Source organism: Bombus vosnesenskii, unplaced genomic scaffold (assembly GCF_011952255.1).
Source record: "Bombus vosnesenskii isolate JDL3184/JDL3185 unplaced genomic scaffold, Bvos_JDL3184-5_v1.1 scf7180000013788, whole genome shotgun sequence".
Lineage (NCBI taxonomy): Eukaryota > Metazoa > Arthropoda > Insecta > Hymenoptera > Apidae > Bombus > Bombus vosnesenskii.
Genome location: NW_022883218.1, coordinates 516,514 through 534,751, shown reverse-complemented (window position 1 = coordinate 534,751; position 18,238 = coordinate 516,514). Strand labels below are relative to the sequence as shown.

The following is an 18,238-nucleotide window of genomic DNA, read 5'->3' as shown; positions in this document are numbered from 1 at the left end:
TATAATATAGTGACGCGATCAACTAAAAAAATTCGCATTACGAAGTGATCGATGCTCGTACGATGATTATCACGAGAAGCATTTCGTTGCGTAAAGTAACAGGAAATCACGATGATGCGTGCTTTCGAGGTATCGGCTTTGCAGACACGCGATACGTTTGTCACACCTGGCAAATCGCCGTTTTATGTTCAGATGCCTTTAATTTGACTCGAGAGAATGTTTTACGCTTGGAAAGAAAAAAAAAAGAATTTTTACGGCAATGTTCACGTTGATGCGAGCATTACATTCACTTGCATTTGCGATCCAATCAGTGAAATCAAACTCACGGTCAATAGGATGCTTACTTCATTCCCTATAATCGCCATTACGAAACGCACTTACTTCGTTTTATATACACAGGGGATTCGCATGAGTTCGATGGAGTTGAAATATCTCAAGAACATTACCATTACTTGAAACTATTTACGATATAATTCATACACAAAACATAAACTTCGCGAAACTAACAAAACTCTTTATACCTATCGATGTTCCATAAAATAGCCCTGCGTTGTCAGCGCATATTTTGCATCTATGAACGAACGTTCTGCGCCTTATTGAAGAAAAATATTAATATTCAACTAAAATTCCATGTAAAGTACCGAGACCACTAACTTAAATCGTAAATTCTCTTCGTTCGGATCCCTCCAATTTCGAGCAAGAACAAGAATGCACTTCGATACACCTTATCAACTTGATTTCATCTACGTTGATATTCTCTTCCTCGCAGAATCCTTTCAACCAAAAGACAATGGTCTTCGCGATCGAGAGAAAACGAGGCAGAGATACACGTTTATTTAAACTCGTGGTGATTATCTAAAATTGTTAACTCCAATTATCCTCTTCGTCCCGTTAATATTTATTGATTACGCTAATAACGATGGCGAGTGAGTGAAATCCAGTCCCCACGGATGCTAATTAATACGTTAGGCGAAGCAGAGATGGATGGCGCAGCTGGCAACGAAGATTTCCTCGCGGAACGCTCGGCAATTAGTACATCCAGGAAGCGAGAGCGTAATCGGCCAATCGTTAACGTTAATCTATCGATCGTGGAGCAAGAGTTATCGGGCAACGCGATTTTGTTATAATCACGACGCCGCGATGCGCCTCGTTTGTCCCGGTTTAATGGAATATCGTCTGTGTATCGATGTACTACGAGAGCGTAGACCTCTGCCAGATGAAAAAGTAGACACACGTGAAACACAGATAATGAGCCGACGTGTTCATTAAATATAAAATCGCCGCGAAACTGCACGAGCCGCGCCAGCCTCGTTTTCTTTCGTACGCGAATCGTTAGGAACTTGAATCGTTGTAAATTATTAACGGCCAGATCGATTGATTTATTCATTAGAAAGTGGCTACTGAAAGTCTTTTTTTCTCCTCTTTCTCTCTTGAGAGTTGGTTTTTTAGGGTTATAACGATGTGAGTGTTTTAGAAATTTTGTTTAGCATCGAGATTTAAGCAATGGACGTTCTTTTTAAAGTGTGCTGAATTCGAGATTTAGAGAAGGTAGATTGAATTTCTGATTATTTATTTTTATTTTTTATCTCTAATGTCATTTATGAATGGATTCACTTATTTAGATTTGAGATGATGTACATTATTTGAGTTAGTTGAATGTAGAAGATATTAAATGTAGTAAAGATCCGTTCTGCTTTGCATGTAAAACTACGTGAATTGCATTTATCGCACGAAAGAAACTTGGACATTTAGGATAGGTGGTTTTGCTTCATCCATCAAATCTCATCTATAGATCATCATCTTTTTGCGTAATTTAATAAATAGGTAATACGAAACAAGAAAACTGTAGTAACCAACTAGACATAGAAAACACTTATACCGTGGAATAAAACGCATTATAATGTGCAACAAAACCATAAAAAAACTGTGACAATTCTCTGCAAAATCTAATACTGTTCAAAATAGTTACTTATCTCGAAAAATAACTAACACGAAATATTGCTATGTAATACCTTTTATTAAAACACTTTCGTATCATATTTTCCTGTTTGAGAGGGTGTTCCAACTGTTGAATCATTTATCACAGAGAAAGTGGATACTAAACTCGAGAAGGGTTTTCATATTAATGAGTTCATCGAAAGTGGTTCCAGGGCATATGTAAATTCGTTTACGTCACGTGGCGTAGTTTAATTTCCTGATTATCGCGGGGAACGTTAAATCACGAAAGGGAATCGCTGTACACGAAGCGCGTCCGTTATTATTAGAAGCATCGGACTTTTATAGAGAAAGTCCCGTTACGCCATGCAACGTCATAATTGTAATAAAATGAAGCGAACAGGACAGAATAGTAAAACACGATAGAGTGGGCTCTATTAAATTTCAAATAATGAAGTTAATGTTTTGATTGCCGACCCAAACATAATTACAGATCCAGGTGTTCGTTTAAATAACGACGTATCTTGCGAACCTTCCTTCCTTATACGCGTGATCTCTTAAAATTAACGATATAAATAATTCGATAATAATACTTTTAAACATTTTCTATTTTTATGCAAATGTAGTCTGACTGAATAGATACCGAACTTATGAGAAAGTAAATAGTTAGAATTGGAAAGTACAAAATACAACACGAAAATGATAAACAGTAGATGGTAGAAGAAAAAGTTTCTCAGATTTCTCCTTGTTATTTCTCGAAATCTCTCGCGTTTAATTTACCAACAAGATTCCGAATCCGACATACCGTCCATTTTTCATATTTCTTAGAATCCTTCACACTGTGTTCCCAGTCAGAAGTAGCAAATTCATTTAAGTCTTTCTACTACCTGGATCAGTCATTTTTCACTCGTATGAAATCTCATAGCGTACCGGCACGTCTCTTCTCCGTATCGACAGTTTCGGTTTCGTAACTTCGAACTGTTCGTGCCTCAAGAAAAAATTTCCTTCGACGAAAGGTAATTCTTCTTATTTCGTAGAAAAATACGCACAGAGAAAAAAACGAAAGAAAAAACGGTTTGTTACGATCGAATGAACGTTACCGCGGACGTTAATAGATCGTCTCGATCAATCCGTGGTCCCTCGTTCTGAGATCATAGATCTGAGATCTGGTTCAAGAGATCTGGGTCGACATTGCGCAAGCCGCGATGGAGGCCATCCGAGGTTTCAACGGGGCATCCACGATCACGTATTCATGGTGTTTTGCAACGGGGTGTTTTGTGAACAAAAGGAGACAGAGACGGATGACCGCGACGAAAACGGCCAAGAATAATGTCATCTGCGAAACTGCATGAAATTTTCAAGTGAAAGCCGATAAGGGATAAAATAACGGTCTGGCGAAACGTATTGATGTTTCGCGAGTCAACTCCGCGAAAAAAGAATTCCACGAAAGTCCTCTTTGTGTCCTTTTTTCCCCTCGTTTCTGCCAGTCTGCGATTCTTTATGGCGATCCTCTCCACCTTTGCGGGTACCCATATATCTTACGTTTCCTCGAATCCTTACCCACATCAGACATCGCGATTGTTTCGTTTACGCGCTAACTGAAAACCCGTAGTTGTATAGCGATCACTAGGTTTTCTTTGAAGAATTAGTTTTTTTATTTTTGGAAACATACCTCTTTGTGGACTGTAAATTTCCTCTGCAATTGAATATCGTTTTGAAATAGAAAAATTCATCTTTTTTTTTTGTAGAATATAGGGGAATTATAAAAATTATACCAAAGGCTGTTATTAACTCTTTGCAAACAAATTAGTCTTTCATATATGCAAAACAACGTAAATAATATTAAAGATATTAGTAGTAATATTGAAAAGATTTTTGAAAATAAAGAAATATAGATAAAGCGATATTTGTAATACTTAATAATCGCAGTAATTCGAATATGTATTTTTTTCAAAGCACCTTTTTAAGACGCTCTATACCTTAATAAGAAAACACACCCATTTTGCAATTTTAAGTTTTTGTAACAATAACATCATCGAACGATACAATCGCGTCATTAGAAGCAAATTAGGTTCTAAATCGAGTAGGAAGTTGGACAGACGTGTCCCCTGCGGTATAGAATTTACATGGAGTTCATTAATCAAATAATCGAAATTCATGTATCATGGTGGTGTCGTTGATACGGGAAGAGGACGATCGACTTTCAAGCACGTAAATGCATGAACTTGCACAAACGAAGATCTTGAATGGGCTTGGTCAGTGTCCACTTAGCCCGCAGGCATTAATCTCCTCGTAAACTCGATGGGCCCATAAAATCCTGGCCACAGCCATTGTCGGTGCCTTGGCATCCCTGCTCCTCTATTTTTCCGGGCGCGGTAGCGCTCGTTTAAATTCAATTAGAAACGAAGAACGGTAGGAACGCACGCGCCCTGTTTTAATTGATTTTACTAACCATTATTTCAATTAGACTTCGTACACGAAGAATGATCGGTACAGGATTGTTAGTTGATAAACGGGTTTTGGTGAAGTGTGTTATTTTGTTAAAGGGCTCGAAGAACATTTAGTTCTTTAATGACGTTTTGAAAACATTTCTTGCTCGATTTCGATACAATATTCTTTTTTCTTTTTAGAATTTTGATATTGTATATTTTACCATTTTCAAATTAATTAAAGTATACATTATTGTTAGGGTTCAGGATAAGTTTCATTTTTTAATAATATTCTGAAGATATGTTTTGACACTATAACATTTTCTTTTTCATTTAAAACTCAAGTGTTTTCTTCTCTTTCTAAAAGAGAAAATAACAGAAGGAAATGTGTAACTTTGCAGTTGGTAAAAGAAGAGTTCCATTTTTAATAAGTAAATTTTTAAAATCTTGATGCCGACTGGTTAAGTGCTGCAGATAAATGAAACGCTTGTTTCCTGTTTGTTCCAGATTACCAGTTCCCAATAGACGTTTCTGGCGTAGCCAAGGACCATCCCTTCCTCGAGGCTGATTCCCTACAAAGTCTATTTCGACGATTGCACGCACTTAATCGGTGTGCCAATATGAAAATCGACACGCATCACACGCACAGCACTAGTCACAGCAAAAGCGTAAGTAGTCTTTAATAATTTATAATTTTAAAAGGACAATATTTTTTGTATATCCCTTAACTGAAGGAATTAAACCTTTCTCAAAACGTTGTGATATAAAATAAATAAAACACACAACTCTCTTTAAGGGTCTCGAATAAATTAAAAGGAAAGTTACAAGCAAAAGTCAGTTTGATTGTATTTTCTGATATATCATTTGCATTGTATTCTTTCTATCGTGCCGTTCCTGGTTTCTGAATACTTTTTGAAAGAAACTCATTGCTCATTTTCAAGTAGACCCTTTTGAGCTTTTAGCTATCCGAAAGGAGAGGATCTCCATAAACGAAAATACCAGTCTAGATCAGGAATATCAGGATGGAGTCGGGGCTTGCCGCGACAAGGGTTCCTCCACCTAAATGCTTCTTAGAATCCCACGGTTTCTCGGGTGCGGTCCTTTCAAGGATCACGTCCCTTCTTCAACTTCCGTAGTGCGACCAGATTATCTGTTTGAACGCTGATTCGTTCCTCAAATTTTTGGGAAAGTCGCTTTGTCGCTCGGCTTCCGAAAGGATTCGTCATCTAAGGCGTACATTGCACGTCACCTGAGTAATCTCTTGATATGTCAAGAGCCACAAGAGCCACAGGAATGTCCAATATTTGACGTTGATCTGAGATTACCTAGAGTAAATTCGTTTAAGCAAGAGTTACTTTTCGAATCATTACTTTGCATATTAGTCGAAGTAACTGGTTGTTGAATTTTTAGTAGGTAGAATTTTGTGAGTAGGATACGTTCACATCACAATAGAATTTTTTTTTTTTGTTATCTTTTTGATGATGGATCTTAGGATCTCCACAGGAACTCAGGTACCTTAGTTTCCACGCTGTATCTTCTGTTGAATCTTGTAGACATGCGATCCTCATTATACACCTCATATATATTAAAATTCATATTCTGTGAAATGAAATATAAAGGAACCGAAGAAAGAATCATTTCTGAAACGTGACTTAAAATTCGATGAACTTGCTCATGAAATTACGAATTACGAAAATTTCGAGGCACTCTATGTATCTACTAATTTTATTAGAAAATTATTTTAAAATAAAGTGGAAAATTATAGTACGCTTGAGTGAAATTTAGAAATCATTTTCGTGCTTTCATTCTTAGAAGGTTAGGAAACGTTTTAGTAGAGCTCAATAAGATTTAGGATTTATTCTGTCCCCTTGAAAATCATTAACAAAAACAAATTTAATTTTCTAGCGGTATCCAGCCATACGAACAACACTCTAAGCCTTAATTAATACATTTACCGTCGATCGTATTTGAACCAACTTTCCATTCACGTCGATTAAATCCTACACAAAATAGAATAAATCTTCAAGATAGTGCAGTAACGGTGTCGACTAATTCTATCTTCGACATTTTCCAATTTGCTTCGAGTAAAATTCCAGGGTCACAAATGTCATTTCGTCATTCCATCGTCCGTGTTTCGCCAAGTGGCGACGACATCGAAATACACTTCGTTATCTCGAATCTCTTTCTCCGTCGACTAATTGCAGGCTCGAGCTATCGGAATTCAACGAGTTATGACACGTTTCCATCGTGTATGGTCATTGTTATGCGAGGCTCTTGGCCGTCTCGTGCTATTCTTACGATTTGCTGAGGACGAACATACGAATGGAATAACAACTAACGATCGTCACGTGATCAGGATAAGACCAGAGTTAATTATCGTGGAAAGTGCTGCCAGGCATGGTGGAACGACGTCCTTATGGTGGTCGTACGAGAGTGGCATTCGAATTTTCCATTAGGATCGTTTCGTAAAATCTTATTTTTCGTAATTGATTTCCGGTTCGTTAGGATAGTGAAAAGACATTAAGATTAAGAAAAAACCGAGGTGCTTATCAGTAACTGATAGTGTTATCAAAAATAATATTCATTGCTAAATAAAAGTTAATGCCCAACGGGAGGATTCAAATCGCTCGATTTCGTAATCATTCTTTGCGTTTTCCCCAAATAACTCTCACCAATTTTATCACCATTGCTAAAACAATTTCGTTTAACACCACGATTACCTCCAATCTAGCGTGTTCATAAACTTTCATAAAAAGCAGTCGCACGTGTGATATGTACAATTATCGCGAAGAGTGAAATGGAAGAATAATCGAGGAAATTGAATCGAGAGACCAATGCCAGCAGTGTTTGACGTTTTTAACTTCTCGCGTGGAACACCTTTTTATTCCCGTCGTTTAATCAAACTATATGGCGCGAAATGTACATGCCTCGTTAAATTCAAAACTGACGCGAGTCGAGGGCGGGAATCGTCCGCGTGGTGTCACGGAACTCGTAAAGATCAATCTTAAAGAAATTTTATTGTTCAGCCTCCGTCGTTCAAGCAGGAAGTGTTCCAAAATTATACAATGAGACGACGCACTACGAGCATTCGCCTCGCAAATCAGAGTTAAAAGCGTTTCGTTGTGAGCTTAAATCAATTATACGCCGGGGCCGGTCGATTAAGATCACGAGGATCAATTCGTGCGATCTCAAGAGAGAAATTACTCGGATCCATTCACGCGCCCCTCGTAACAATCGTACAAAAGAAAGGAGCGCAGAGTCCGATTGAATTCATTGCGAATAATCGTGATTGCTGTTCTTTTTTTTTCTTCCTCTGTCTTTTTTATTTTCATTCAAACATACGCGAGAATACCTTATGTACGTATCGATACGCGTAATCTCTATCTCCGTAACATGACGGTGCGAATCGATAGATCAATGGAAACCGTCAATCCGAGATTTCATCTCATAAATTGTTTTTATATCGTGCGATTTTTCTTCCGACTCCTCCAGGCAATTTTTTGTCTGCTAACATTTGCAATTCGTACAGTAAAACAATATTAGATCATCATATATTTTGGAATGAAATTTCACCTTCTCTTCTGATTTTCTATCTTTATTAAACAACATTTCAAACTTTTAATTTAGTGAGCGGTTATATAATATACTAAGAACGTTGATAACTAGCGTAGAACTTTTTGAGATTTTTTTAAGCTTAGTATAGTAAAGAGGAATTGAAACGTAGAGCTAGGTTCCAAATTAATTTGAATATTTCATGCTTCCTGCATTAGAAAATTTTTCAGCCGAATGATACGCAGTATTTCCAACTACTTAATGCTGAAACAAACAATTTGCTAAAATAATAAAACAACCACGATTCTATTGTTACGAAAAATCAGCTAGATAAATAATAGGGCTTGCTTCAACGGTTGTCGGCGTACGCGCCCGAAGGATCGATAGATCGTCGCGTTCACGGAGATCGAGGACTTTCATGCCCATAAACGGTGCACGGGCGCGCATTTTACCCGCTATTAGCGCGAGCTCACACGTGCGTAGACACGCGTGCAGCTGCAACAAGTGTCGGTGCTCTCACCGGAAGCGAGTGGACACTGCGTTATGCGCGCTCTGTATTTAATAAATAGAAAATGTCGCGAGGTCTCGTATAAAGCGACCGACAAGTACAGACACCGTGCAACCACAAAGCGCGAAAGAGAGAGAAAGAGAGAGAAAAAAAGCGCCTGTACCAGGGAATATTTTTCGAACATGCCTCCCTAGATGGAGAGAAAGCATGTTCGCACATTTATGGTATTAACCGTCGTGGCATACGAAATCATTCGATATCGTTGCCATTTTTTGCTGACAATTGCTTCTGATTTGAGTCATACGTCGAAGATCAGATGTGTAACTATTTATAAGTATAGTCGCCTTGTGATCCTCTTGCACAATTGAATTAATGTAATTGGCGAAATTTACCAAGTAACCAGTAATATTAATTTGACTTGCATAAGAGTAATAAGCGTGATAATAAAATAAATGTAGTCTTACATAAGTGTATTTTCGAATTATGTGTCAGTTTTTTGGGTTATTCGATGTAAATTTAGAACTTGATTCATTACTAAATTATTGTACGAAAGAGCTTAAATCTTATAACATTAAATTATATTAATTTATATAATAGTATGGATCAGACATGTTCAAATATTGTTCGCGCATAAAGTAAGCTTTTTGTATTATCATAAATCATTTTCGTCGTTTGTACAATGAGACGGGGAATGAGAGAACTCACATTGGATCTCTCGCTCTCATTCTAAAGGCTTTTTTCCTATAGCAATAACTCTTACAAGACGACAACACTGACATAGATTACGGTTAAGATGCATTCAAGGCAGATTATATCTATAATAAAGTTCTTAATTCTAAGATTTTCAGATATAAATTATGTATATTTCGACTTTCTTCTTGTGACATATAAGATCGTAAGATAAGGTAACCTGTGCTGTATCGTATACGAGTGAAGAAGAAATTGCTAACAAAAAGACATTGACGAGTGATATTCTTGATAACTAGTTAGGTATATTAAAAGTTATAAGATTCCTTAAAAATAAGTTATATGACCTAAATGTACTAATACTTAGAAACTAAATTAAACTCTAAGAAGAAGATTTCATGTTATTATGCCCGATAGGTTATCTTATGCAGTTTATACTAGCTATATTTAAGTATAAAGTAAGTAGTAGTTACGTACTGGTTGCTGGCTTTTAGTGCTTCAATATTATTTCGCAAAATATTTGTTTCAAATTGGAATTGGATATTACGGCGAGTATTCTATTCACGTTTTATCGTTGCATTGACCCGATTTTCGAACGTAGCCTATCGATCCACTTTAGACCCTGAGAATTCACCACTATCATTCGCCATGATTACTCTGCAAATTCGGTCGATCGTAATTTTCATTGAAAAGCAAACTTTTCACGGACGAACGAACATGTTCAAGGTATCCGCAAACAGCTATTAGCTACAGGATCGACAAAAATCAACCTTGACGTTATATTTATTACGAAACATTAATTAAACGCGACTTTAAAAATTACTTGCAAGCAAAATTTCGCGATAAATTATGTTCCACGATGGGATAGAAGCTTTTAATCACGTTTTATGCTATTATTCATTTGCTCCATTTACATCAGCTATTGTTCCATATTATCATGTGATTGATTATTTATCATGTTTCGCATAACATGAAATTCTGGAGCCATGCCTCCTTATGCTTGCTATTATTTAAATATTTAATTTTCTAATTTTGAAATTTATATAAAAATGTAGTAACTTCACGATACTGCCTTCAAATTTTGAAGTATCCTTTTTAGAAATTTTACGCAAAATTTGTCAGCTTTCCAAATACAAGCATAAATAACTCGAATTATGCTAGATCACAAATAAAATAAAATAAACATAATAAATAAAAACTCTAATTTTTTAAATACATTCACAAATTTCTTCTAAACTTGCGAGATTCATCACTGTACGTAATAAACAAAGTTTACTAAAATCTCTCATACGATATTCTTATCTTCGCTCATCGAAAGACACGTGCCTAGCTAAGTACACGACGTTTTACTTTCGACCATGACGCCACAGGTAGCTTCCTCAGACTGTTCACAACATGTGCGTCGCGTCGCGTCGCGTCGTTTCATTGAAACGCGGACAACGTTACACGCCACGAGTCTATCGTCTAATCAGCCATTTCGTAAGGAACGCTCGTTTCGCGAGACGTTTCACGAGAACGACGTCGATAGCACGGGCTTCAACTTTTGCTTTCGCAAGGCGTACGATTCCGGTGGATGATCGTTTCCACGTGTCCACGCCTCATCTGCTTGCTTTCACCTAGTAGGGCTTTCCTTGGCCACGAGTGCAAGGTCGAGACTCCGACTTTTCGATTGTCAAAATTAATAGGCGCGCAACCGATCGCCAGGATTCGACCCGGAGAGAAAGTTAGAGGCGATGTCCAGTTATTTCGCCTCGATTCCTTCTGGGAATCGTTTCGATCATCGTCGATGAAAAAAGAGAAAGGATCTGGAAATTAATATTTGTGTCATGACGTTGCGGAAGAGGGCTCGGTCTTGAAATATTTGTCAATCAGGATTTGGATGGAAGTGAAGGGTGTCCATTTTTCAATCACTGGTGACAGTCTAGATAGGAAAAACAAAATTATTCCTGAAGATTTATCTGTGTTCAGAGAAAAGTAGCGATAAAAAACATTTCAAATATACTTTCTCCTTTCATAGTGAAGGTAGGATCATCTTGAATTTTTTAGATGGAACTATACCTTTTCCTCATTGTATTATGGAAGACATTAAGATCAGTTAGATAAGCACAAAACATGACAACTTTGTACATACAATATTTAATTTTGGACAGTATAATAAGAACACAATTTCATGCTTAGTCATGTAAATTTATAAAACACAGGAGAAATGCTGTATAAATAAAAGTAGATCGCAGATTTATTGTCCAAATTCAAGTCTAAAATTCATTCTAAGAATCTGAATAACTAAACAAATTCTAAATCCACGAATAATACCAATATTCGATGCAATTATAATTTCTTGCAATCACTCCGAGTTTGTCCCAATCTGTCACGATATCGAGTCAGCCCATTTTTCCACGCGAAACCTGCTCCTTTTTCACAAATTACGAAAAGAAACCCCCTTTCAAATTTGATCAGACAATCGTCTACTTTCCGAGGCATGCCAGGCCATGTGTACGCGCTTGTTCGAGTATACTGGAGTCGAATCAGAGACTTTCGCTGTCAGAAAGTGCGCCTTTCGTTTCTTCGAGTTTCATCCCTGTAAACGTTGGCCAGCGAGATCGTCCGTTTTGATCGAAACCAGAGAATGGCGATTCGTCGCGTGTCGGGCGAATCGATGGTTGGCGGTAATTACCGATCGAACAGGAAACGATTGAGGCTCGATTTACGGTTGTGTTATCGAACTCGTGGACGTCGTATAGCGTCCCACTTTACGGGGTTTCGTTCCGCGAAAGTAATTTGACGGTTCGCCCGGGCTCAACTCCTGGAAACGCAGAAGTAGATCGTCGACTCCGAGACGCGCACACACTTGGGGAACCTTTAACCCCGCGCTTTCCTTTACCTCGTTTCACAGCCAGATGGAATTCGATGGATTTCAGAGAGCAATGCTGGGCTCTTGGTGTTTTCTGAACGCGACGCCGTTGACCTTTTCTTGCGCGACAGGTGCGGAAAGGCGAGGTTCAGTCGAGCACTGACGTTTTCGCTTGTTTCTACTATATAACACTTGTTGTAATTACTTCCCGCTTGTTCCAAACCATCTCCACCGAATCTCCTATTAATTTTATTATTGACTCGAAATTTACTATAATGAAATTGTGATCACAGAACTTTTACTAACTTCTTCTAACAATGTTTTTAAACAATTTTTTATTTTGTTTAATTTTGCTTATCGTGCGTGTTTCTCTATCTTTTCTTTTGTTAAACAACGTATACATATCGCAGTGTCCAATTTGATAGTGTACGTCATGTAAAATACTTGTCCGTACGATATGTTTGTATATAAATAGGTTGAAGATGAAATTCATAGATAGAAGAGTTAATTAAGATCGTTTGGCTACAAGATGAATCGCAAGTGAAAGTAGGAAGATTTACATATTGTGTAGATATGTTTGGATTAATAATTGAAAATCTACATAATTAAATTAATATAAAGGTTAAGATTTGTAAATGGTGACATTAATGGAAGGTAATGAAGCTAGCTAGGTATTCGATACTTCTCCAATACATACAAAGCGATAATACGGTCGTAAAATTAATTTAACTAACTGTTAAGTTAGAAGAAAATTTCAATTTCACTTTCCAATATCCATAAAGTAACGCCCGTTGGCATCCTATATTCAATTAAGAGAACCAGTTTTAACCGCGACTACATATTTTTCTTCAAATCGATTTAACCATATCCAGTACAAAATCTAGGAATAATCTCGAAACTTTACTATTTAACGTCTCTCTTATCTTAATCATCTATCGTATCTTAACTTGTGTTAAGCTATAATAAATTTCTCTTTCCAAATTTCACAAGAAAATGTAGAACTGTTAAATGTCTCACTATTAAATATCTCATACAAAAGATAGCATAATATAAATATCAAATAGAATCTTTAATTTATACAAAGTGTGCGATTTAGCGAACACATAGGACCATTTAACCTGTTAACTCGTCATTAAAACTGTTGATCTTTTGGGCGTATCAATCTTTTTACGTGTCATGTAATTTCTACTAAAAATGAATTATATTGTGTTTGCATGTATAAGTATTAAGTGTCTCGACTAACTTCAAATTCCATAACTATAAAAGTTTCTAATATACTTAATAAATAATCTAGTAGATAGACTAAACATTTAACTCTAAAATAAACCTCTCTAAACTACATCTTTATTAACCACAAATATTCACAATCGTTTATTCATTTGAAGAAATCTTTTCTGCAAAATGAGACCATCATATTCATTCCACATACACAAACACACGCACGCACGCACGCGCGCGCGCGCACACACACACACACACACACACACACCTCTTCCCTCTCTGTGTATAACCACGGAAACAAGACGAAGACTTCGTGGACTCATTAATTGGCGAACAGTTAATTACCGAGCAGAGTGGTTCGTTATAAAAGGCATTCTATGCAGTTACCGCCTTTCTCATTTGCCCCCTCTCGCTCCACTTTGTACCAATACGTTTCTAGTTTTCTATGTTACATCCTCGCCAAGGTGCAGGAGCAATAATTGCGGACGTGGAGCCGCGTTTCGAGCGACAGGGATGACGAGGAGGTGGACGACGACGATGACAGTCACGGTGATCGTTGTCGTTGCCGCGTAAAAGCTGGAAACTGGTTCGGTACACGCGAGACCCTACTGAAAGTCGTGGCTGGCAGACTGCGCGGCACGGCTGCCAGTTGCACCTGCACCAGCCGCGTTCGATTGCGCAAATGCACGCCTGCTGCATACTAGAGCGTGATGAAATCCGCTCCGCGACGTTCCGTAGCGATGAGAGCGCCAGTTTAAAGTTTCTACGTTCTTTTCTAATTCTTTTTAAATAACCGTTTCACGTCTGTTTGAGGAAGCAGCCGACCGTGAAAATAGCAATATGGGAACGATCCTTTTTTCCTTGAGTACGTCGGTGAACTGGTTGTAGTCTCTGGTAAGAGAATTTTGAATTGATAGCGTAAGCAAAAAATGGAATGGATAGCGGAAGATGTGAATTTAGTATATAGACAAGGTAGTTACCGGAGAGAATTTAATAATCTCCATATCTGTATCTGAATCTACAATGCGTATTTGAATCAATTTTCGTGGTAAATGTAAGAATGTGGATAATAGAGTCAGGATGACTCTATTATTATTACTGTTAGTTTTTATATAGGTGAATTGGAGCATAGCAAATCTTTGTCGTTTCAAGGTGCTCGTACATGGCACATGTTCCCTGATGTGAATGGAATAGTGTCGATGACAATGCAACTTCTATTTAATATTTATTTAATATACATACCGTGAAAATTATAGAACTATAGAAAAGTAATTTTTCAATCAAACAATGAACAAAATGTTTGACAACGAAGAATAAAATAATTATTAGTATTATATATCGTTTCGTATAGCACTTCGTTCTATTCGATGGATTAGATAAATTTTGAAATCAGTGAATCATGTGATCTAGAATGATCTAGAAATCTTGTTGTTGTTTCTCCGAAAATGCTTCTCATTTATATTTTGTATAAAATATATGAAATTTGATAAATCGATTACGAAAGGTATATCAGACAATAAATATAAAAATTCTGCTACACCAAAGGATGAAAATGAACGATATATGCCATAAACGTGCTCATACAAGTTTTATTCGGAGCACCCCACAAACTAGTACCGTTTTGGCGTTTCCGGTACGGTTGCAGTGGCTTAACAAATTTCCGTTCCAAACGAGAAAGCGACAACAGATGCGCGAACTTTTTGTCCATCAGAATCAGAGTGGAAAAAAATGCGCATTGGACACATGTGTGAAACATAGAGAACCGAGTTTCGACCTGGAAAAGTTCGATTTTTGCGTGCTAATAAATTGTCGATGAATATTCATCTGTCGGGAAAAAGTCCAATTAGCACTGGAGAAAAAAATACGAAGATTGAGTGTTTCACCGCTTTTCCGACGACACAGATTAATGGAAACTTGTCAGATCTCTCACATACTGAAATCGAAAAACGAAACGACTCTTCGACACAAAGCTATCACTCCTACCGTCGGTAACAACGTTTGAACGAAATTGTGATGAAAAATATTCTAACACGTGACGCAACTTCGAGTCAATATTTCACCATGCGCCGGTACAATCTATAGATCGTTAAAAACTTCGAGCTAATTCACCCGGGCGGAAATTTTATCGAGAATAAAACAGATAGAAACAAAGAAAAAAGAACGAAAAGGAGGTTATTTCAACGTGCAATCAACGAGCCTGTGGCGAACTTGTTGCAAAATAATACGGTTTTTGCGGTGGCGCGCGATTTATTCCGGCGATCGACGTTCACGCGTCTCGGATCGAGAAACAGCGTCCCCGCCGTACTAGGAGAAAAAGTACTCAGGCAAGCGGATACTGGTATCGCCGGCAGAAAATGCTGAAACGGGCCACAGGACAGTCGCGTTCGTTCGCGCGAATTTATGGCAACCGGTTTACCCGATTGACGAAGGAATGTCGGCTGCTGTTGCGCCTGTCAACCTGCCTCGAGGACCGACCACGACAGAGAACCGCCTCGTTCCTCTCTCCGCCTCCTCTCAACCGAGCTTTCGTCCTCGACATAAGGCGCCGCTTTTGCGGATCGTTTCTCTGGAGTTATAGATCTCACCATCTTCCCAGTTAATCCTTCGTGTTTAGGTAAATGGAAATCGATTCAACGCGGTCGGAGAATTCAAAGGATGATGGTTATGTTGATTGTTTTCAAATGTATGATAACCTTATATAGTGTCTGAAGATGTAACTTTTGATTTGCTAACAATTTTGTTGTGGAGGTGGAATGTTTATGAAGACAGGTTTATTGTTTTAGGTCTTTTGATTGCTTGTTCCTTCTATAACTCACAATTCTTTTTCAATTCAAAAGATTCCATGAATACTCCTTTCAAATAAAATCCTTCCACAAACAGTCAGCCTTGATATCCACTTGTTACGTATAAATACATATTATACATATATTATTTTTCCCAAAGAAATAAAAAATACTTCTTATTCCCATCGTAATAAATTCGTTCTGGAGTCCAACTTTCCACGGAGGATACATCAAGATAGCTTATTAAATAAATAATTGTCTACAGGAAATTTGACACAGTTCGTCGTATAATTATCGACAGATCGTCGATCATAAAATTAACGCCATGAATATCCAACAAAATTATCCCCTTACAAGATCCACTTCCTTTCCTGGAAATTCAACAACTCTCGTCTTACTTAAAAAAATGAAATCGTAGCAGGAAATAATTTCCGATTTCCCAGATCGAACCAATCACCATCTCGATCAGGATCGCTTTCCTAGTAATTATACGTTCTTCCTCTAATTGCGAACGCGTTTCGTGCGAACGAGCGCACACTTATCGTACGTTCGAAACTTTCTTAGCTTGATTATATCACCCGATTAAACACCCGATTAAACGAACCCGAGTTCGACAGGAACCGTTGAAAGCGTTTCATCTTTCGTCTTGCGTCGTTTTTCCATTGGAAAGCATCTTGGTTCGCTCGTTACTCGAAATTTTCAAGACGAACCTCGTCAAAAGTAGGTAGCTAACTGGAGCTATAACATGTTCTTGCCACGATGTGACATATTGTCCGGCTGGAAACGGTCATTAACGTGATATAAATGTCCCGCGGTCGCGTGAGGACATATATACGCATTTCTATGGCAGACCGTTATAACGATCCGCGGGGACGCAGCTCGTTGGATCTAGTTTTTAGTAGTCCGTTGCACAAGTTCGCACCTGTACGCAACGCGACCACTGGATTTCACACAGTTGGAAATTTAAATTATTTTTTTGCGGCATACATAATTCGATCGTTCACCGATGTTTCCGGCGCCAATTTTCCGCCACCAGTTTTTCTTAGGTCGTTGAACTTGAAAATATTCTTCGCCTACTTTACGTTAAGTTGCCTTCTGTTCGTTTTATCCTGTTACGACCAGTGTATACGTTTCAGATATTGGTTTTGTATTGTATTGGTTCGTTTTAACACGTTGGATTCGTAGTTGACAATCGGTTGATCGATGTTTTCGTGTCAAGATGAGAGGGTCGTTTTCTCCACGTCGCGTTTCTTGTTCACAATCACATCGTTTACGATATCGTGTCACGGGTATTCGAGTTCGAGAAATGTTGTCTGAGTTCTTTCTTTGGAGAAAGCCTCGCTGATCGACTGTCAAAGGTACAACGGATCTTCGTATATGATCCTTTACTTTTTAGGCAAGCTTTTGAAACGACAAGCTTGGTTGTTATGTAAATAGAATGTAATGAAAATATGTTTTTTTAAATCTATAATTCCAACACAGCAGTCGACCATATAGAGGTACAGTACGCTGAATATTTGCAAATTCACCAAGATTTAGGGAACAAAATTGTATTAATGTAATTACTAGCAGATTGATTAGTCAAATTGCACCGAAGTACGAGTAATTTAGTTCCTTACATTATTGTCATATTATGCTCGAATCTCTAAAATCTCAAGTCTATGACATATCCACCGATAAGATTCCAAACAAAACAGAGGCAGATCTTCGCAAACAGAGGCGTGTAATACGTTCAAGTTCTCGCGGCCACTTACCACTGAGCCTACCATATCTCTGCTTTATTTAGCTGCAGTACGGTTATCAGGGATGACGCTCTCTGTACGCAGTTGGGCATCCTTCGTACAGGCGGTCGAGCCGACGATGAAACTTGGCGTGCGAGAGCAGCAACAGAATATAGAACCGTGTGGTATCGTTAGCGTGCTCGCGGGCGAGCCAGCGTATTACCATAAATTTCCATCGGACCGTTCAGAAGCCAATTAGCGTAAGTCACACCGAGATGAAGACCGCGATACGTGGTTTTACTTAAATCAACCCGACCACGGGAGAGAACCGTTTGCTCGGCCACCGTTTTAATACCGTGCAATCGGTGCAGGCACCACGGGCATCAAGAATGCCGCTGGCACACTCAGATAAGCCAATGCGATATTTTCACGAAATTAAGTTAAACCTGTTATATCCTTTCGACCATTTGACACGTACACGCAACAAGTCACACGATATTTCTCGGCGTCTTACCAATCTCACGCTGATCCAAACACCAACACCGACAGCA

At 38.1% G+C, this 18,238-nt stretch overlaps 1 protein-coding gene across 2 annotated transcripts in view; it reads left to right on the top strand.

Annotated features, from left to right (window-relative positions):
* The window catches only part of LOC117238983 (rho GTPase-activating protein 7), a 349,400-nt gene that overhangs the window by 310,674 nt on the left and 20,488 nt on the right, over window positions 1–18,238 (top strand). For both annotated transcript variants that reach the window (XM_033504242.1, XM_033504244.1), the window contains one exon: window positions 4,872–5,032. In XM_033504242.1, the coding sequence (XP_033360133.1) occupies window positions 4,872–5,032 (161 nt within the window). The remainder of the gene's footprint in view (window positions 1–4,871; window positions 5,033–18,238) is intronic.